This window comes from Elaeis guineensis, chromosome 13, assembly GCF_000442705.2.
Source record: "Elaeis guineensis isolate ETL-2024a chromosome 13, EG11, whole genome shotgun sequence".
In the NCBI taxonomy this organism is placed as follows: Eukaryota; Viridiplantae; Streptophyta; class Magnoliopsida; order Arecales; family Arecaceae; genus Elaeis; species Elaeis guineensis.
This window is the reverse complement of record NC_026005.2, coordinates 12,220,333-12,243,575: the sequence shown is the minus strand read 5'-3', so window position 1 is coordinate 12,243,575 and position 23,243 is coordinate 12,220,333. Positions and strand designations below refer to the sequence as shown.

General features: G+C 35.7%; 1 protein-coding gene across 1 annotated transcript; it reads left to right on the top strand.

Annotated features, from left to right (window-relative positions):
- Positions 1 to 3,943: 3,943 nt before the first annotated feature.
- On the top strand, positions 3,944 to 23,219 carry LOC105056685 (phosphoinositide phosphatase SAC2). The gene is made up of 16 exons (XM_010938979.4): positions 3,944 to 4,541; positions 5,296 to 5,500; positions 5,613 to 5,778; positions 6,483 to 6,705; positions 7,533 to 7,609; positions 7,769 to 7,956; positions 8,074 to 8,171; positions 8,363 to 8,496; positions 8,611 to 8,733; positions 10,704 to 11,106; positions 13,089 to 13,210; positions 13,388 to 13,501; positions 17,269 to 17,466; positions 17,843 to 17,998; positions 20,975 to 21,071; positions 22,962 to 23,219. The coding sequence occupies exons 1-16, from the start codon at positions 4,389 to 4,391 to the stop codon at positions 23,079 to 23,081; spliced, it is 2,577 nt and encodes an 858-aa protein (XP_010937281.1). The 5' UTR covers positions 3,944 to 4,388; the 3' UTR covers positions 23,082 to 23,219.
- The last annotated feature ends 24 nt before the right edge of the window (positions 23,220 to 23,243 follow it).

Below are 23,243 nucleotides of genomic sequence, written 5' to 3'. Positions count from 1 at the left end.
GACAAACGTGGTGTTATTGTCTATTTGGCCAGAGAAATGATAAATAAACAAGAAAAGAGGGATGAGTCTTTCATTCATCCTTCAATATATTATGAAAATTATATATTAGATTATAAAAATATCAGTAAGAATGATTTATATTTGTATTAAATTTTTATTAAGCCATCATTTGATAAAAAATATTATTATTATCAATTTATAATATTTATTTATAAAAATAATATATAAATTTATAATCTTTATAATTTATAATTGTATAAAAATTACAAACATTTAATTTTAATTGAATTTTATCAAACAGATAAATTTATAAGTCAATTATATATTAATTAATTAATATATTTATTATATAAATATCTAATTTATTTATAATTTGGTTTAAATAGCTGATTAATTTTATGTGAATAGTTAACTAAAATAATGAATATAAAAGAAATAGAAAATAATTCTAATCATTTGCTTATAGTTATAAAAATTATCTATTAAAATTAAAATAATTATTAATAAAATTTATTAGTATATATGAAATAAAAAATATATAAATAAAATAAATAAAAAAGTATTCAAGTGTTGAAGTTTTGTTAAAAAATTAATGAGAGATATTTTTGTCAATATAAAAATTCATACTTTATACTCTCCATCCAACCTTTTTTTGCATCCTTCCAAATTGGGAGGATGTAATTGGGGGTTTAGGATGAATGGATTATTCTTTTTTTTCATTTATTCTTTTAAAAATTTATTGAACTAAAGATGGATAAAAACTATTCATCCTTCCAACCCAATCAATCCTTTCTCTCATAATCCTAATCAAACATAGGGTTGCATTTTAAATTATTGATTTGATTTATTTTGATATAAATGATACTGACCATATTGATGGTGATAGAGATGACGTGATGCAATTAAATAGGATATTGTAGTGATTGAGGAAGGAGTCCAATATAATAAGTTGGCATTTTGCTAAGTAGAAGATAAGTAAGGCCTCACTTCTTTCTTTCCTCTCCCTTGAATGATAGAAGTGTATTTCAGTCTTAAAGTATTTTTAAGTTATCACATGATAGTTATGTGACAGAATTTCAAAATGCCTACCTAATAGAAAATGGTATCTTATTGCATCAAAAAACTAAGATGAGAGTTCAATTGCAAATATTCAAAGCAAACAAGGCCATATAAAAAATGATGAAACTTCAAAGGATCAAAAAATATTTTTCTAAAAATCTAATAGTTTTTCAAAAATAAAGCAAATGATTAAATATCCAACCTTTTATGCACTCATATATGCAAGTAAATACACCTGTTTGGTATGGAACTAAAATGATGCATAAACTTGGCTTATATTATAAGATCAATCGGATTTGGAGTCAAATTAAGTTAAATTTCTATTATCCAATCTCTTTAATTTACACAAATCTCCATACAGCAAAATAAAAGTTAACAACCATTTTTCCATCCATTAAGAGTTTTTTTTTTAAGAGCTTTAATATGCATGGGGGTGGGGTCGAGTTTGTATTTATTCGAGGGTATTTTTATTTATCATGACAAAATTTATATTTATTTTGAATTTTTTTATATTTATTCTAGATATATTTATGTTTAATCTAAAAGAATTCGTATTCATTCCACAATGTAGGCCACTTTCTATCTTTCCTTAATAAATACAAACAATATAAGATAAACATAAATTTTGGATAGAATAGACAAAAATTTTTTCAAAATAAAAATAAACATGATTAAAATAAATATAAATAAGTTTTAAAAAAATAAAAATAAAATAAATAAAAATACTCCAGCATAAACACAAATTCTATGATGATACACGGAAATACTCCAAGATAATACAAATTTGAATCTCAACTATTGGCATGCACGAGCTTCCATCCTATCCATATTAATAACCTAATTTTTTTATATTTTTTCTATTCCATCCGCATTAATAGCTTGATTATTTTATATTTTTCATCCCATTCATATTAATGGTTTGATTTTTTTTATATTTTTTCCATCTCATCAGTACTAATATCTTGACTTTTATTATTTCATCCCATTGCATTAATGGTCTAATTTTTTTTATTTTTCTCAAATCTAAATTGATGGAAAAAATAATCGTTAACCTTTTTTTTGCATGAAAATTCATCTATACCGGATGGTGAAAAATTTGATCGAATTTGAGCTCAAATCTAATCAACTGTAATCTAATCCACCTATATATATACACACATAACACATCACAGAATTTATAGTTTCCTTCATCATTTAACAAATTCCTTATCCTTATAAAATATACACATATGGAGAGAGGGATTGAACATTATAAACCAAGAAAATTCTTTGAACATCATCATGATATTTGTGATATCTCATTTATAGTACTTATAATTATATTTGAATAGATGTAAATTCTTAATCTGGTACCAGAGCTCAAACAATGAGAGTATACGAGGATCAATATGTATCTAGTCTCATATTGACTATACAATCGATAAATCTTTATCAGGAAACCCAAATAAAACTTTTGATTATTTTTTTTGGATGAGTTCTTATGTTGAACTATAAATATATGGCCGCATACCATAACATTGAGTACATCGTAGCCACCAAGTCAATTATGATGATGATGCACATTAATTTCTTTCCCCAGGTTTGGAATTATAGATTGTTTTAGGCCATACAACAAAAGTACTTCTCCTCTAATGCCTCTAAATCCATTGCAAGTTTTTGGTGCAAGCAATTAGAGTGTTTAAAAACAAACCATCACTTATAGAGACCCGATGAATACATTACCCTATCTTCCTTGTTATTCTATCTTTAATATGTATCTCACCTTTCAATGTTTTATAGAATTTTATTTCAAAATATATAATACAACATGACTGTGAAAATCAATCATTTATACAGCACTCCATGGATAGCAAAATATAAAGACATAAATAATGACGTATTCAATTTCCAAAGAAGATATGGCCAAGTATTTTATCTATTTTTAACATATAATTCAATATAAATTTTTAATAGTTTTTCATAAAGAAACCATCCCGTGGTTCTAACGTCTTATAGTCTCGAAATAGTTTTTTTTCTTATTTATTTTGACATTTTTATGTATATGTGGCTATTAAAGATCTAACACATAAGATAATTTATTTAAAATTTAAATTTTCAACGATATAAAAACAATCAACTCATAATTATCTTTCCATCTTATGCACCATATTTCATTCTGATCCTGTTAAAATTGTCCACATTTACTCCTACATACTAGTTGGAAAGTTAGTATGATACAGGATATCAATGTACATACTTTCTATCGCAGCAGCATGGAAATCTCTTATCCTATAAAACTGGAGCATGCTTAAAATCTAATTGGAACTATCATACAAATAATTTGAAACTTTAATAGAGCCAAATATTGGAAATTGAAAAATTTAAAAAGTTAAGCCAAGTAGAACATAAAATCCATCCGTTCCATATCGCATTCTCGTCCTTTTCAACTTTTTTTTCTTAAAAATAATTACATTTATTCTCTCACTAAATCCCCGTCGCATGTCGTTTCCCATTAATTCTCTACTCTCCAAAATCCGTCTTTACTGTAACCAACGAAGAAAGCATACTCATCGTCAGCGAAAAAGGAAAAATTGCGCATTTTCCTCATCAGCCAAATCCGTTTCCCCTTGTCTTTTTTTTTTTTTTTCCTCGGATATCGGATGTCGCGGAAGAGCCGTTTCCCCTTGTCTTAAATTTAACCTAGTTTACCGTTGATGACTTACCACACCAATCTAATCCTAAAAAGCCGTCTTTTGTTCGGCCTCCGGATGTTTACATTTTTAAAACTGTACATTTCGGCGAAGGAATAGGATGCGTATTTTACGAAAAATGCAGAGTCCATTTATATATAGAGTTTGTGAAGAAGAAACCTTGCATTATTTTTCGTTTATTTTTTAATCATTCGCTTTCTCCATCGCTTGGGGTTTTTGTGGACTGGGAGGCGTCGGCCGAGCTCTGTGGTCTTCGTTCGCTCTCCTTTTCACCCTCGATTCCTTTATATCTCTCCTTCTACAAATCCTACAAAGAAAGAGAGAGATCCAAAGAGAGATCGAGAGAGAAAAAAAGTGTGTTTTTTTCGAAGCTTTTTTCTTCCCTTTTTTCAGAGCAGGAGGGAAGAGAAAGTTTTGATTGCTTCCTTTTTTTTTTTCCTACTTTGATTCGATCCTTTAGCTTGTTTCCAAAAAACGCTTCTTTCCTTAGCGAGAGTTCGGGCTGTTTGTAGTCTATTTATTGGGGGAGAGGCGGTCTTGGTGCTCTATTTGGGTTCTCTTTCGTCTTGCCGACGGAAGAGGACGAGTGGATGCGGCGTGGAAGTTTTCAGGTGGAGGAAAGTAATTGATGTGAGAGCGATGGGGTTCCCGAGCGGGAGGGATGATCGGGATCTGGATCGGATGGTGGCGGACAGCGTGGCGGCGGGGAATCGGACGGCGGCGGAGGCGAAGGTTCACGAAGGCGCCGGGAGCGGATACCTTCAGAAGTTTAGGCTTTATGAGACTAGATCGGTGAGCGAATAGCTTTGGCTTTGAATTCATTTGTTCTTCAAACTCTTATCTTTAATTTTTTTTTTCCTTTTGTTTCTGTTTGGTATTAATTCTTGCTTGTCAGTGGATCTTTCTGGCACTTCAATCTTGTGAGGATGTGAAATTGAGTATCCTTTTTTGTTTCTGTGATAACCTTTTGGGAAATTTTTTCGGAGCTTGTTTCCACTTTTATAATTTCGTCGGGTTTGATTTCTTAAATCTTTTGATCTCTTTTTATCAAAAAACAATCTTCTCCGATGTATTCTTATAGCGATAGCATTTTTTCCCCGGATGGTTTGTTGATAATCTGGTGTATGGTCGCTTGTAAAGATTGCATCTTGATGCTATTCTTTTGATGAAAGTTTGGCTTTGGGGCTTGTGATTTAGTGAGAATGGAAGAATTCTCGATCTTCTATACATTTTATTCTTATTATAAGCTTTATAATTGTGCATTGTTTAATAACCTAAGCGGTTGCGGTTTTGTTTCAACTTTCAATTGATTGTAGTATTGAAAACTCCCCAATGTCTGACGAGTGCGATCTTGGAGCACTGTGTTGGTTAGTTTCTAAGTTATTTTTATGCTGCTCAGTCCGTGAATTCCATCTGAATGATTTGACAATAATTTTGATCGAACAGTCTGTGTTCTTAGCTGCACGATGAATCAAAGGTGTTATATCTCCACTGTTGGTGTCCATTCATAATGATAATGGCTTGCTCTTGCTGCATGATGCTACAGAAATTTTATATGATTGGAAGAGACAAGAGTAGAAGGCTGTGGAGAGTGCTAACAATTGATCGATTGGAGCCTTATGAGTTGAACATCCGTGAGGACCCTACTGTGTACTCGGAAATCGAATGCATTGACTTGTTGCAGCGCATACATGATGGGAACAGGTCGACTGGGGGATTAAAATTTGTCACTAAATGTTATGGAATTGTTGGTATGTATAACATTGTTTCTTTTTATATAATGCCTTGCAAAGGATGCTGCATAACTAATAAGCTATCTTTTTGGATGCTGATAATGAAAAGGCGTTCATTTTTTTTTCTCAGGGTTTGTCAAGTTCCTAGGGCCTTACTACATGTTGCTCATTACCAGGAGGAGGAAAATTGGTACTATATGTGGCCATGCAGTTTATGCTGTCTCGAAAAGCAAAATGATTTCGCTTCCACATTCTACTGTGCGGCCCAATATGGCTTATTCTAAGGATGAGAACAGGTCTTTTGTCTATTCTGAAAGTGAACAATATGTAATGTCTGTTGTACTTCTAATGACACCCATAATCATTAGTGCTAAGACAGTGTGTCATACTGTGCCCAGAGGTGTTATAATGTCGAACTTTTATTCTTGGTATTTAAGCATTTCATTTTTCAACAGATCATCTAAACCATCAAGGACTTCCATTTCTGATTGACAATCCCAAGCCACTGGGGGATTATATTTGTTGTAACGACGAAGATATTCCAAAATTTATTTTATTTTTGCTTTTGTGTAATCCATGCACTAGCTTATATTGTCCAATTCTTCCAACACTTGAATGATTCAATTGTCTAATTGTTTTTGTCAGCTCTAAATGTAATTTTATAAGAGTCAGTATTGTCTTTGTAAGTATTCCACATTCCCGTGAATTTGTTTCATTTGTTGAGGGCATATATGTTAATTTTCAAGTCATTACAGTTTCTTGGGGCCTAAATGCCAGATCAGTTGCTTCTTATTTACCGAGGCAACTTCTGCAGTTTTGAGGTTGTCATAAAATATTCATTTGATACGAGGTATCACTGACAAGTTCAGGTTTCTTATTGTTCTTACTGCAGGAAAACAATTGGACCAATCACAAAATTGTTCCTTTCAATATTTTCCTTGTTTTTTATTGCACATTTACAAAGGCATTCACAGTTTTTTTTTTTTCATTTATGTCACAGATACAAGAGGCTCCTATGCACAGTAGATCTCACAAAGGACTTCTTCTTCAGTTACTCATACAACATCATGCATAGTCTTCAAAAGAATGCATGCAATGGGGAGACAGGGCAGGTTATTTATGAAACAATGTTTGTCTGGAATGAATTCTTGACACGCGGGATTCGGAATCACCTCAAGAACACACTGTGGACGGTTGCATTGGTCTATGGATTTTTTAATCAGGTAAATTTCAAAAGACTAGTTTTTGGATACGTCCAGAAATACTATACAGTGGGTCCATTCTTCTTCTTGCTGGCATTTGCTGCGAAAAATGAGTGTGGCTGTATTATTCACCTATACGAATCTACCGTCCATTGTTCAAATGTCAAGTCTGACATAAGCACAAGCTCATCTTGGAGCCTCCATTCTTGTTCAGTCATGTTGCCAACTCATGAAAAGACGCCTAAATTTATGATCACTAATTAATACTGGTGCTGCTTGTATGGATAAATGGATCTTACGTGTCTAAATTTCCATTTTTACCCCTCCTATCTATCCTTATTCAAGTCATTGTTTGTGGATCTGTATTGGAATATGAGCAGTTTGCACAGTTAGAATTAGAGGGGAATGATTCAGCAGATGTAAATTCATGGTGAATTTTCTAACTCTGCAGTCTTCCCCCCTGTTTTGCCTATGTTTCCATGTGTTTAGAGTGGTTACCTTAAGCCGATAGGCTTTGTACTCAGGACTATCCAAACAAAAAGGCTTGCTCGTACTGGTTTTTCTATATAAATGACTTAGTTTTAACAGTAAAATCCATAGTTTTATCCTGACCTCTTGCAGAATTCATATGACCTGGTCATGTGCTAACTGTGCTGCTAGGCAGGAAATAGTGCATTAACTTCTGCACGTTCATTTAAATTTCCCTGGTATTGTGTAAATGTTTGCCCAGTTTCTCTACATTATGGAAGTTGAAGATAGTGCTAGTTGTTGTTGCTCTTAGTTGTCTAGTTTACAAGCTGTTATTTAAAATTCATAAATATATGATGGATTTACTTTTATCCATTCAGGCTAAACTCTCGATCTCCGGGAAGGATTTCAGATTAACACTCATTGCCAGGCGCTCACGCCATTTTGCAGGAACCAGGTTAATATGCTAGGTGTTTGGAAGTAAAGACAAAGTTTTATTCCAATACTGTCAATTGAAGTGTTTTGACTAATCAAGAATTTAAGATCGTGATTCTACTGTATAAAATCAATTTCTTTTTGCCAACCTTTGGAATATTGCTGTTTCTTTTCTTCTCAGGTTTCTAAAGCGTGGTGTTAACGAAAAGGGCAGAGTAGCCAATGATGTTGAGACAGAACAGATTGTGTTTGAAGATATGCCTGGAGAGCTTCCTACACAGATAACCTCTGTCATACAAAACAGAGGTTCCATACCCCTGTTTTGGTCCCAAGAAACTTCACGACTGAATATTAGGCCTGATATCATCTGTAAGTTTTAAACATATTAAATTCTGTTCACTATTATATTTGGAGATTTCTTTCTTTCTTTCTTTTTTTAAATTCCTCTCAACCCCAAGAGCCTAACACATCAAAAATAAAATACAGTGCATAAGAAGGACCAGAACTACGAAGCTACGAGGCTTCACTTTGACAATCTTGTAAAGAGATATGGGAATCCGATAATTATTTTGAACTTGATTAAGGTAGGTCTCTGAATTGACTTTCATGCATTTTTATATAAATAATAAGGCATATTATATTTTGACTTGGAATGCTTATTTAATAATGGATTGACTATTCAATTTTTATCCACACAAAAATATTGCTAGTAACCTATAATCAATTCTTGATCATCTGCATACTGCACTTTGTTTTCATAATATGATATAATCAGACACGTGAGAAGAAGCCTCGAGAGTCTCTGCTCCGTGCAGAATTTGCACATTCAATTGATCATATAAATAAAGATTTACCGGAGGAAAGTCGTTTGAGATTCTTACATTGGGATCTTCAAAAACACTCCCGAAGGTATCCAGTTGCTTCTTTTATTTATCTCTCTATTCTATATTGTTCCTTTTTTCTTTCCTCTGGTAATAATTGTTCAAGATGTGGTTCTAACAATTAAAACTAAAACTTCTTCAGAAAGGGTACGAATGTGCTGGCATTATTGGGCCAAGTGGCTGCATATGCATTGGATCTAACTGGCTTCTTTTATTGTCAACTAAAGCCAGGTTTAACAGGTTCTCTAAAAGGGCCAATTATTATGTAAGTGTTTATAGTGCAATATCTTATGATTAGGCATTTATTCTTTCCAAATTTTTCATTTTTTTACTTATCGTTTACATGTTCAAAACATAATTTAGCAGTCCTTTCTCTGATTAACATTAAAGGTTCATTTTTGGTTTGCATAGTCAACAATTCTGCCCTATATACCTTACAAAACAAATACCATGTTGTTAAAGGTATTTTATGGAAGATTCTTTTAGTATCACTTTTATGTAGTGTCCTAGAGCATTTAGGGAACCTATTTAAATAATTTTATTGTTTGAAGGTCTCAGTGGAATCTTGTGTAGCAAATATCTCACCTTCAACTCTAAGCATTATGTTTTATTCTTAAAGAGCTTTTAAACGCTCCACTAGAATCTTAACTTGATCATCCCCATAAGGAAGTGATGCCACACAAGTTACCATACAAGGTCCATGGTTGCAGGATAAAGGGAGAAGGTTCATTATCGGGGGAATTGTTGAGATGCATGATTTGTTCTTTCTCGTAAAGTGGTTTTGAAGATTCAGGTGTTCAAAGATGGATTAGTATGCGTAAGGAGTTAGTGATGCACTGTGATCACTGACAACACTGATGAATTAGATTTTGGAGAGATATAGTGAGAGTAGTTATCAGTGAAAAGTTTTAGACTATATAGGCAAAACAGCTAGGGCATGGTTTACTTTGGTAGTTAATCAACAGTTAAGGGCAGAGTTTGGGCAAAGCATGCCTACATATTGATTAGGACCAAGACAAAGACCTGGCTTGAAATGATCTATAATTAGGTCCCTTGGTTAGCCTATTGAAACCCCTAGAAATAAGAATTACCCTTCTGCCTTGTGTTTGTCATGTCATAATTTTGATGTGATACTAAAGGAACTTTAGAAGAGAGGAGAGGGATCTAGATTACAGAGGAACCTATAAGGGATATAGGGAAGGAGAGAGCCAAAGTGGAACAATGTGCAATACTTGGTGGAGTAAAGGCCCATGGAATCATGTGAGAGTTTGCTTAATACGAAGGAGAATCTCTAAAGTACACATGACTTAATGAAGAAGTCAGTGATCTGCTATGTAAAGGAGATGGATGGTACTGAATGCATCTAAGTATATGGGCTGCTCTCATACCAGAGTGGTATGACCGCCCGCTTGCACCAAAAAAAAAAAAAGCATCTAAGTAAGGTAGTGATAACAATTGTAGGGGTGGTTGATCTTAAAGTGTGTAGTACTGAAAACTGTACTGTGACCAATCTGAAGAGCACTTTGGTTGTCACGGTTTTGGGAGTAGGTGTGTTGATGAGGATACTTGTGAACATAATTAAGCTTTGTGGCTAAACAAGCTCCGCTATTTTTTTTAAAAAAAATAATATGGCACTCTTCCTTGAATAAGAGAGTTTTTGCTTCTCAACTTTTCAAGAGTTGTACCAAAAGACAAAAACTTTTAATGAGTTGTGAGAACTAACTCGAGATGTAGTTAAAGTTGATAAGCCACATGAACATCATAGGCAATTCCCTACAAGAGAGAGTTAAATAGTTTCCAGACAAGGTTCTGGTGTCCCGTAGGGCTAGTCAAGGGACCATGATCATTGAGAAACTCTAGATTAAGCTCAAAATGTGTACGAGTCTTGGGGTAAAAAACTTAGCATGTTCTTTTTTTTGGCAAAGCAGAACCCTATGAAGATTGTATACATCATCAAGCTTGAATATTTGTAAGCTATTTTGTTAAGTTCTTTCACTACTAAGATGACTTCTAGTGCTCTTCTGCAATTCATTTCCATGTTAAGAACATTAGTTTTGCTCGTAATTTCTAATGGACTTAGTTTGATGGACCTGTCTATCTTCAATATTGTTCTTGGACCTTCATACTTATAATTTATGTTGTTGCTTTAAAATTTTTATCCAACTCTCTTACCTTTTTTTATTGTCAGCAGCTTGTACTTTAACTTTAAATATGATCAATATGTGATTGTTACAGGAAAGATAATGCGGGTGACAGTCCATGCAGTAATTATGACAGCAGCACAGAAGATGTTAATTCTGCAAATGGTTCTGTAGAAGATAAAACAGAGAACTCTGATATCTCTGGAAGAGAATGTCCTGCAGATAAATCTAAAGGGGATGGAAGCTGTTTGGTCAAACCACCTTTGTTTCAAAAAGGTGTCCTCAGGACAAATTGTATAGACTGCTTGGATCGCACAAACGTTGCCCAATATGCCTATGGTTTAGCTGCTCTTGGGCATCAGCTTCATGCCCTGGGCTTTATAGACGTCCCTAAAGTTGATCTAGATGCCCCTTTGGCTGCTGATCTGATGGTCTTCTATGAGAGGATGGGCGATACCCTTGCTATACAATATGGTGGATCTGCTGCCCACAACAAGGTATTTTTGTGGAATGCTGAGATTATGATAATCAAGCTTTTGAGAGTACCATTTATGTTTGCTTTATTATTATCATTAGTTTATATATTTTTTATATTAACTTTGCCAGGGTTTAGATGGAATTGATTGTTTATAATTGTACTCTGATTTTTGGTTCTGGAAGTTTTATTTTAGTTTGCTATGTATGAGCTGCATTTAATGATTGGCATCCAAGCTCAAATGTCTGCCATTTGCACTTTTGACCTTTTTTTGGTTGATGTTAGTACTATACCCCATAAGGAGTGTTTCATCTTCTGGTTAAACAATGATTTATTCCTGCCAACTCACAACAATCTAATATCAATGACATTATCACAAGCTATCAGACATACTGTAAATAGGATCATTAGGTTCTAGAAGTGAAACATGTCATGTGTCAAAAAGATGTCTTAAACAATTACGTTGTTGATGTCATCTATTCCCATCAAGTCCTATCTAGTGCCTATATAAATCTGATAATATTGATCTTATGATGTTCATTTGCCTTTTGTGCTAAGGTAATTTTATGCATAAGAATAGTTATGTAGATGGATAATTTACTTGGTGGAAATCATATAGCATAATAAAATAATTATGACATGGCAGTCTTGGCAGATGTTGCATCATGGGCATCATGGAAGTCAAAATTTTATCTTTTTTGTGGTTGTCATTGAGAAACTTGAGTAATTTCTGCTTTTGTCATCTAAGACTGGTCAAGTACCATGAATTGATATAAGGTTGTCTTTGCTTCTTTTGAAGCACTATTACTCTGCACAGAACTTCGCATCAGGCTTTTCGGTGGCCTTTCGGCAAGTGTGAGAAGGATAAGGAGATAGAATAAAATCATAGTCACATATATCGAGCCAATGAAGATGTGGTGGTCATATGTCAATGATTGGACGTGCTGATATATCAAATTATCCATCAGAATTCCCAAAACAGGGAATGCTAAAAAGCTGATTTGGTCAAAGAGGGAGCAATAGGGTGCTGAATTCAGAATTTAGCAGTCCATGCCTATATGCCAAGTATGAATTTGGTAGCCATGGCAGAAGGCTTGCTTCTGGATTTCAACATCAGCTCTCCTCGGGGTATCAACCTCATTCCATATTCCTTCTTAAATTGGTTATCTGTACATCATTGCTTTTAAGAAATTCATATAGAGGGTAGTGGAGAACTATGGAAAAGACGAGCCTTTAGTGGCTTGGCATTTAAAGTAATGCGATGATGGATGTTTTTTCTGTTTCTTGATGAAGTTGTTCAATAGTCTAATTTGAAGCCTTATCTTTGTTGCTAGCATGCGTAAGCAATACAGGTTCAGCCTTTGTAGTAGGATTTGATTGTTACAAGGTTTCTGTAATTTTTGTTGCTATTATTTTTTAAATTGTTTTGTTTGGGGTGTATATCCAAAAATAGAGATTGGTAACTTTTTTTTCCCCTCTTCTGCTTCTGATTGCATGCCCTTTGATCCATCATTTACTTATTTGGGCCATACAAAGAGGCTGAAACATGTCAATGAATGTATAGTGAGCTACTGAATTTTTTGTCTTTAGTATACCATATATACAAGTATAGATTTTGTGAGTTATAAATTAGCCTGATGTTAGCATGAATGCAGTCTTCAATCCCCAACCCCCAAGAGAGAGGAAAGAGGGAGAGAGGGGGGGGTGTTGAGAAAAAAAAATAGGGGCACTGTCACTTCCAAAAAAATGTAAGACTACCAATGAGCAGCTTCAACTTCATGTAATAACCTAACTGACTGCTATAGTGCAATTCGTGAGTTATATTTTTATTTCTATTTCATCATTTAACAGTGATTTGTTTATTAACATTTTACTATTTCTTTCTTGAATTAGGTTACTTGTGAAGTAGATTATTCTTGGATTCATTTTTATTTTTTCCTTTTCAATAACTTCTCCAACTGCACTCAGTTGCTTATTAATTGTTCATTTGGTAATGATGCATAGATATTCTCTGAGACAAGAGGCCAATGGAAAGCAGCAACCCAGTCTCAGGAGTTACTCAGGACTCTTCAACGATACTATAACAACGCGTACATGGATGCTGAAAAACAGGATGCTATAAATGTGTAAGTTTATAACAACTTTATTCTGTGAACTAGGTATGGCTTGTAACAGCTTTGTTGTTGGAACTAGGTATGACCTCATGTGTTTTTACCACTCGTTAGAAATGATATGTAAATAAATTCCATTGCTGTTACATCATAGACTCATTTTTGAGTGGATATGGCTTTCTGAAAATACAGGTTCCTGGGGCACTTCCAACCCCACCAAGGCAAACCAGCACTTTGGGAACTGGATTCCGATCAGCATTACAATATTGGCAGGCATGGTCATGCCTTTGCTGATGAAAATGCGAGGTACCGAAATCTTAAGTAGTGACCATATACATCTGCTTTTGCTTGGGGACATGGTCTGTGATTTCTGTGTATTAAGAATTTAAGATATAATAATACTGCAACTTAATATAGAAGTATGTTGCCCATACATCATGGTCCTGTGACTGGAGATTTAATGTGATATAACTCTGAAAATCAAAAGAATATTGGATGAAAAGAAATAGAGTGAAAGTTGTATTGGAAATATGTGCCATGTCCATTGCATGCTTAAATGCATGACATCCCTATGTAAGGTTGATTTAGCATGATGATCTGTATATTCCTTATATAGTCATGGCATAACTGATGGTGAAAACAACCTCCCCCATTAGATTTCACGCACAATCACATACGTATAGTTTCAAATCTTGGCTTATTTTTTGACAGATCCTATTTGTCCAATTTCGTGACCAAAAGGCCTTACCAATTGGCAAGAAAGAATACAACTCCATTTCTCAATATATTTCTCTTGCATATACACTTCAAAATCAAAATTAATTTTAAATTCCTTATCTTTATTTAACAATTTTTATCATTGTATAAACTTAAATTAGTTGGGGTCTTTCAGAAAATGAAAAAAGAAAAAAAAAAGTTGCCTCCTTCCCCTTGCCGAATCCATGTTTGTAAAAAAATGCAACACTTCCTCTCTATGTATCTCTTTCTGCCCCCTCTCTCTCCCTTAACATGTGCTTTGCTCTCTCTTCTGTCTATGCGTGCCCCTCCCATAATCCATTCTCTCTCTCCTCTCTCTCTAAGAAAGGGCTTCCCAACCCTGCCTCCCCTCTCTCTGAGAGGGGCTTCCCATAGCCCATATATCTTGTGCCCCCCCCTCCCCACCTACACCCGCCCCACCCCCGGGCACACCCCTCATTCCATAGAAACTAAAAATCATATGTTTTTTTCATGATCTCCAACCTCAAGTGTTATCAGTTGCAGTATGATGCAATTCATGATAGGACACATTAATCGAAAATCCATTCCATTAATCATCATCTACACATTAAAACATGGTTTAATATGAATTTAAGAGGTTTCAATGATTAGATCATAGCAAACCATACTATCATGCTTTTAGACCATCCTTTTTTTCTCTCACTTGATGGTTAGGTTAAACACCACCAGGGCATATTTGGTTTTTTGTTTCAGGCCTTTCTCGTGATGTAGATTATGTTCAGTTACTTGGATCTTAAATTTGGATCGGCTCTTCATTGGTTTTGAATTTCTTGTCAAATATTTGACATCTAGGTAATCTACACATATAATAATACAATTTAAGAGCATAAAGAATTTTTGTTTGCTTACCATCTTGACCCTCTGATTTAGTTAAGATGATCTTTTATTGAAATCAAACCATTCAAAATAAAGCTGGTCATAAAGCTAAATCCACACTTAAGCACTGTCACCGTGACTTTAAATCATGTTTGAGATTTACACCCATTTCTAACGCTCTCCAATTTCTCCTTGTTAACACGATCTTGCTGGGACTGTATCTCAACTTTTAAGCCTTTCATTTAACCTTTGGATTTGGCTAACTTCTTCCAAACATCCCAATCCAAACTACATTCTATGAAATCCCCAACCTAAACTATGTAATTCATATATTTCTCCTTTCTGATGACCTTTTTACCAACATCTCTCTCCTCCCCCCCCCAACCCCCCGCCGCCGATGTGTCTAAAGAAAAATCTTTAAAATTAAAAGACTGGTTGCATGGCAGAAAGGGCTACTTGCTTTTGTAAAACATTTCTTAGGGAAAAAAAAATCATGCTGGTATACCTCCCTTATCCCTTTCCTCATCATGGATTTTGACAACTGGTCTTATAATTTTGTATTAGTTCTTGTTAAGTATTAAATGTTCTTTCTTTTTTCTGATGGACTCTCCCACCCTCCCACCCATTTTTTCTTCTTTAGCATAGATGCAATGTTATGGGTGGGTTCTCATATAAATCTTTTAAACATCATAAGAATAAACATAATGATCTGTGCATTCTTTCCATGGTAGTGTCTCACATTAATGCTATTCTACATCTTTTGAACACAATGACAATCAAGTCTTTATTTATATTAATGCATCAAGGATGGTAAATGAGATGGATGGCATGAATTAAGTTTATTAACATAGGATCTTTGTCAAAAAAGTTCAACATTATTGGGCTTGAAAGAATTATCTAGAGATTTTCCTTTCTTTCCTTTTTTCTTTAAAAAAAAAAAGAGCCAAGTGGGTGGTGGAAGCATGCACCAATTATATTACTCTTTCAAAAGACCTCTCTCAGCAATTTGCATTAATTCACTAAGAATGTCCTTCTCCAAAGGCATTATTTTCTTGATACTGACCAATTGTCTAGCTAGTCTGCACTCTGCAGCACCATTTACCTCTCTCTGTATGTGTGGTCAGCTTGCAAATTGCCATCATCAATCGCAATATCTAACCAATGGGAACATGCTTCGGCTTCTTTTGAAACCTTTACACCCATCAATATACATTTTTGATATAAACTGTTTGTGTCTAATCTACATTTCCCCAACAACAATCTCATGCCGCGGCCTTTCCTCTAAAGAGTTGAAAATTTGAGCTTATTTTAGGTCTTATATTATTATGATATAGAATCTCAATTGTATGGAAGATTAGGGGTCGGTAAGGTTGCAAGTGGGTCGAGATTGTCCTAAATTCAGAAAAAGAATTATTTACTCTAGCATATCTATATTTGTTCAGGACTGCTTTTCTTCCATTTGTTGTTGTTGTCGTATGTGGTCGTAGACAGAGCAAAAAAAAACAGCAGTTTCATCACCATGAAAGGCATTTCATGTTTGCTCCTGCAACTTCAAGTGCTCATCAACATAAAGTATGGCAAATCACCTGCACAATAGGCTTATGTTTCTGTGCAAGATGTGATACAGATAATGTTCGCTCTTACAACTCCGGATCTCCTTTTGTATTTGGCTTCAAAGGCATCCACAAACGTACCCTCTGAAGGACTAAACTTTCATTCTTAAGCACTTAAGGACTTCATGCCTTGGACTTGGGTAAAAATCTATCATGTCTGAGACTCTTCTATGTGATTGCCTTCGACATCATTCATTGCCTTCTTCAACCTCCCTCAAAGGAATTTTTAGATTCCTACTCCAGGAAGACTGGCCCTGATCTTGATCTTGTTAATCTGCCTTGAAAATGTTCTCATTGTCTCTTTGATGAGATTCCTCATATAAGGGTGTAAGTAACAAGACATGAATTTTTCGTCAAGTTAGGCTTTAAATGCCATACATAGGTTCGGTGCAGCGAAACATTTTGTTAAGCAAAAGAAATAAAACTTTGAACGGATCTGATGCATGTATTCCCATTGGCTCCTAAGACACTCTTATATTGTTTATTGGTTCCACATGCATTTGCAAATGCACTTTTGCTAGTATATGTATGTATGTGCCTGTGAGGGCACACGTTTGTGCACGTGCCTGACCGCACCATGCATGTTAGTGATACAATACACTGTGGACTTTGAGATGGCTTGATGCTTGGACAAGGGGTCTTCGAAACATGCTTTTTTTTAAAAAAAAAAAAAAAAACTAATAGACATTATAGACCATGTAATAATATCCAACAATTCAGATTTTCATTTGAATCTCTCATCATTTAATTTGACAGTGGATTGTAAAGTTCTCACGTTACGACCCAATTTGTGTTATATATGCACATGTATATTATCTAGGTGCACAAGGGCACATTTTTGCAAACATTTAAAATTTCTGCTTGCAGGTCATTTATCAAAAGATCCCTATCAGATGGCAATATCCTATGTGAAGGTAGCACGCCTGTATCTAGCTGCACTGTTGAACAAAAAGAACTGCTGAACTCAGCATTGCCTCCAAGAATGAACCAGCAGGGAGGCGCCAAAGGTCTTTGTGATTCCACACCAGAAATTTCAACTTGCGAAAGCGATGTGTCATATTCTAGGTTGGCTGCCTCATTGTTCATATTTGATGCATTTTCTAAACCTGCTTTATAAATTCTTTCTGCATTCCCTAATCAAACGGAAGGGTTCCATTCTGGCATACTCCTACTTGAAGTAGATCATATAGAAAGTTTTTATTTTTTTTAATAAATAATCATTCTTACTTCTATCTCCTTAGAAAAGAAGGCTGATGTTTCTTGTTTTAAAATGTATGGACATATTATCCTTCTTTTTACTTAAATGGACAATAAATAGGAAAAGTTCATTTTACCCTTAAAGTAGATACCAGTGGGTATCATCACATTATAAACATGTTATTCAATGTTGCTTTTGATTTTCCAGTGATGTTAATTGCCTTATGTTCCTTATTTATTATAGGTACACGCCAGTTATGTCTTGCAAGCTGTTTTTTGCAGATGGAGAACATAGTTATTTTACTGAACATAGATTTGATGAATCAAACTGTTCAAATTTTCTGGACCTTGATTGGCTATCATCATCTGGGAATTCATGTGAGGAGGAAACCTTTGAAAGGTGGTATTCCTTGATGCTGCTCTGCTTGATATTCATCGCTGTTGCATTTTTTTCTTTTCTCTGTGCCTCCCCAAAATGAGATGCTTTTTCACATTATGTCTGAAAGGTTCTGCTTGTGTGTGTGTGTGTGTCTGTTTGTGTGCTGTGAATTATTCTGTTTTCAGGCCAGACCCTCTGTGTGTGTGTGTGCGCTGTGAATTATTCTGTTTTCAGGCCGGACCCTGTCTAGGAAGTAGTCGTTGTTCATCAAAAGAAGAGTTTCTGGTGTGAGACAAGTTTTTTTGGTCTGCTTTGCATGTGTCTATCATGCTTCTAGGGGCACAGAGAACTTTATGTCTGCTTATTGGCAGAAAATAGAGCTTTAAATGATAATTAAGATGTTCTAGAAGAGCTCTGCAGGTGAATTTTGTGGATCTGTCCTGTTATCTATGTTATTCTCCTTTATTTTTGAGGAAAAAAGTGACCAGATGGATACAACATTGGCACCGAAGATTTATATCTTCATGGGGTGGTCAGTATTCTTGGTATCTCACCATTTGAGACTAGGATGGTGTGCAGGACAATGATTCTCTCTTGAACTGGGATGTCCTGATCATCTGTTCCATCTCAACCATCAAGTGTGTCACGACAATTAGGATGCACTGGGATGGAGTGGAGTGAATTGTTTTTTCCTTTCTATTGTTGTTGTTTCTAATTATTTTGGTTCATGTTGACTGTATCGTTCTAGTACCATACCATTCCAAGAGCAAATTGAGATGAGGCCCAATTCCAAGACTTGAAGCCTTGATGGGCACAACTTGCATTTGTGCACATCCATGCACACGTGGCAACATGTTTACAATTACAATTGTGTTTTATTGCAATTGTCACATTGGTAGGAAGATTGTTCTACACCCATTTGTTTGATGATGAACTACTATCGTTTATGTGATAGAATGGTCACTATATGGTAAGAATAGGGCTAGAATTGGGCTCGAGCCGCCCAAGGCCCATCGGGTCGGACTGATTTCAGATCAGACTTTGGGCTAGGACCGGATAAATTTGGACCAGATTTGGGCTACAATGTAGAGCTTATTTGATTTTCAGGCTGGGTTCGGGTATATCATTAGCTTTGCCTGAGCTCGAGCCCATTCATGGCCCGCAATTAAGCCAAATTTAAGGCTTGGACCACAAACTCCTCGAACGACTCCACAAACTCTATCGAGATTCCCCGCCTCTTGAGAAGGAAGGCAGAGAACATTGGGAATTTGTCAATGAAATGGTTCTTGTTGAGATCAATGTTTTACGTTGTGGCGTGATGGAGGAGGGGATCCTGGCTGTCCCATCTCATTCGTATGAGAAAATGGGATCGGGATGAGGTAGGGGCTCTGAATCCATCCACATGGGGGGAGAAGAAAGAAGAAAGAAAGAAAGAAAGGAAGGAAACAAAGAAAAGAAAGAAGAAAGGAAAGAGAAAGAGGAAGAAAAATGAAACAAGAAAGAAAGGGATAAGAAAAGAAAGGTAAAGGAAAGGAAATAAAGGAAAGTAGAAGAGAAGAAAAAAAGGAAGGAAAGAAAGGAAAAAAAGAAAGAAAAGAAGGAGAGAGAGATAGAGGATATCTACCGGACATGTGATTGGGAGTCTGGGACTAGTATCGGGGCGGGACAGGACAATGGGGTGTCCCATTTCATGGAGAATCCGAGACACTTCTGTCCCATGGGATTTAAAGCCGTAGTTGAGATCGAGCTTGAAGAGGAGGTGGAGGCGATGGAATGTCCAAGGGATAATGCCATAGAAGCAATTGGAGTTGATGTAGAAGAGTGCAAGTTGGAGAGGAGGCCAAGCTCGTTAGGGAGGTTAGCCAATGATGTCACCATGGCTGAGGTCGGCACTGGCGACGATGGTGAGATGGGGGTCGAAGGGGAGGTGGCATGGTAGACGTCGGTGTGGTTGCAGATGCAGGGTCTAACCCAGCTGGCAGTGAGGTTGAGGGGGTTGGAGATCATGGTGACTTTCCAGACCCAAAGGGCAGTGTAAGCGTTATGGGTGGGGGTTGGCATGGCGAGGTTGCAGCCACAGAGGGTGAGGATGTCGAGGAGCTCGTCAGAGAGGACGTGGAGGGAGCCAAGGCTAGAATTTTGAGTGTTGGCAGAGGGATTGAGGAGAAAGAGGTTGCCAAGAGGTTGCATGGTGAGAGATCGAGAGGAGGTGGAGGGTTTAAGCTTGAAGCCCACCACGTCCTTCGATGGTTCCTTGGCTTCACGGCCAGCAACTTGTGGTTTGAGATTTGGGGTTGGGGTCAGGCTCAGGCTTGGATTTTTCATAAAAAATCTGACCTAAGCCGAGCCCAAAGCCTCAAAAAAAAAGTTGGGCCAGGGTAGGGTAGGCGTATGGTCAGGCCCAGTCCATCCTAGTTCTGGCCCTAGGTAACAATAAGCACAAAGTACTCTAGGTAGAGCATCATAACACCATTTGTTTGTGTGCACATGAACTTTTTTCTTGGACCTTTTGAAAAATCCATGATGCTTCTCATCGGAGAATTGGTCCATTGGAAATGTTTTTACAATGCCCAGACTGCTTAAAAGCATTAGATTTTTCTGAAGTTTCTTGCCTTTGTGTTGAATCATGCATGTTTACAAAATGATTATTTTGAAATGAGCTGATAATTGGTGTGAAAGCATGTGAACCCATTGAATTGATCATTGGACATTTGAATGAATATGAAATTTGAAATGCATGCATGTAATGTGGATATTTTGATCATTCAGGACATTTGATAATTGGACAATGAGCTAGCTTTTTGATTAAAGTATCACATAGCCTAAATGAGCAAAAGACTCGTGTTTGAATTTTATTTTAAGACTAAATGAGTCTTTTTCAAAGGGGTGTGAAACCTTGGATGTCTTATTTGCCTTTATCCATAGTAACTTTTCATGCAAACTTCTAGCAACATTATTAACTCTCATGAGTTTTTTCCTTTCTTTTTACCCCTGCAGGTCCTCGCTTATCAACTCACCTATTGAGAATCTTTCTACGGAAAATGTCATGATTAACATGAATGCTGAAACTAGTGAGGAAGGGTCTGGCAATAAGGTCAGTAGTTCTTCTCCCGCTATCATTTTGTTACAAATGATTTATGTTGAACCTTTTAACTTGCGGATGACTCATAAGCCCAAGTTATTTTTTAGCTGAAATTGGTCTATTAATTAATGCAATTTCAAAATATACAATCAACCATTAAACAATTTCTGTTACATAGATGACCATGTTAGATGGAAAACATAACTTGCACATTCTTAAGCATCTTAACTGATTTAGCACCATTTTCCTACTGTTAATGGATTGTTAGCATGATGATGTTTTTAAGAAAAGACTTTAAGGTGCTCTCTGGATGTTCTTATTTGTTATACAAAAGGCAGCTGACATAATAGACCGATCACTTGAAACATGTTAAGAATGTGGATATTAGTAAGTTCTCACATTCTACAGTCATTTTAGTGGTCTCAAAGTAAAGCTGGTTTGTCATACGTCTCTTGTTATTTTTTTGAGTTGAAAATAAGTTACTTGGACTGCTGTCCTTTATGAGATATTGGAGGATCCAAACCTAGAACTTTAAAAACCACTAAACTTATTCATTTTATCCCACATAAGAGTTAATTTTATAACTTTAATGCTAATTGAGGGGCATTTATATTTTCTATATATTGATATTAGTATTGAGCCTTAATTCAAGTACAAACTAATTCACAATTTTCCTTGAGTTAAAAAGAGCTTATAGGCATGAAACTTGATTCTAGAAACTAAATTGAAAGATATGACTTTTAAAGGTAAAAATTTTTATTGATTTGAGAAATTATATTTTTATCAATTTCTGTTTGCTCCAGTTGCTGATTGGTTAAGGGTTACCATATAGCTGTCTCTGGTCCGCTCATTAGTTCATACAACTTGCATCTTTCCCTTGCTGCATTGAATTTGTTATCATCCCATTAAAGAAGGAAGAAGGGAAAATTAATGAAAACAAAGCAGATGGCAAGCCAAAAGAAAATCTGCATCTAATCTAATTAGCTCAAAAGCCGACCCTTGTTCAACTGCCAGTATTGAATCATTTCCGGTGAGCTGTGTGAAGTGGAACCACCTCTATTCTTTGGGTACTCGATCGGGCTGTATTTCCTGATCTTTGACTAATCTGATTCCGAAAGATTTTGGTTGGTGTCATATGCTTGCCTCGAGTGGTTCAATCGGAAACCAAACAACAAAATGGCTGTTAAACATCGGAGCAAGAACCATTTTGTTGTTTCACCAACCAATTTTGAACATTTCTTCCTAGCTAGAGGCTTTTCTGAGTCATGATTTTAGTATAACTGGTTTACAGTTGACAAATTAATGAGCAACTCTAGAGGTTTATTCCATTTTAGATGGTTTCGCCTATAACTTGTGCATGGTTTTGTGTGTGTGGGAGTTTTGGTGCTTGCATGATTGCGTTGTGCATATGCATGTTATGCATGAATTGGACAAACATAATGTCCAAACAAGGTATCCACTGAGTGTTTGTATGTATGCTTTCATTTTTTGGATGCAAATGCTGATATCTCGATACCATGTATAGACAAACATTAATTCTTAAATTTTGATTAGCTGTTAATGTGGATTATTTTATTGCATGAGTCAATAATTGTGCTATTTTCAGCATTTGACCAAGGCAAAGGGGCAAATCTGATTGAACGTTGAATTGAATGTTTTTATTTTCACATCACTAGATAATGGACCTCTAGTACCTAAACTGCTAATTCTATTTAATCCTAGTGTACTCGATGCATGTACATGATATGAATCATAAATAGATGCACACAATTCTTCAGCTAGATTTTAATTCTAACCACAATGGGATGAAACAAACATGGTCTTCTGCACAATATTTTGTAGTTTCAGCTACCTTTTGTACTCATACATTTCCTGAAAACACAATTTATTTCTTGGCAACAGGGAAAAGAAGAAACAAGTAGAGCACTGCTCTCTGATGCGGCTGAAATTTCCGGCATTCCTGATGACTTCTCTGAACGATTTGCACAATGGGTGGCCCATGGGGGAACTCTTTGTTATTGATGTAAAGATACGAAGACATCCACTCATTGATCTGCCCTTCAGTTTCAAGGGTGCTTCAGCTTGATGAGGATTGAACAATGGAGAGAGAGAGAGAGAGAGATCGCTGATATATATGACCTTCAACTCTGATGATGGTCCAGCCATGCAAGGATTCAAGGATGG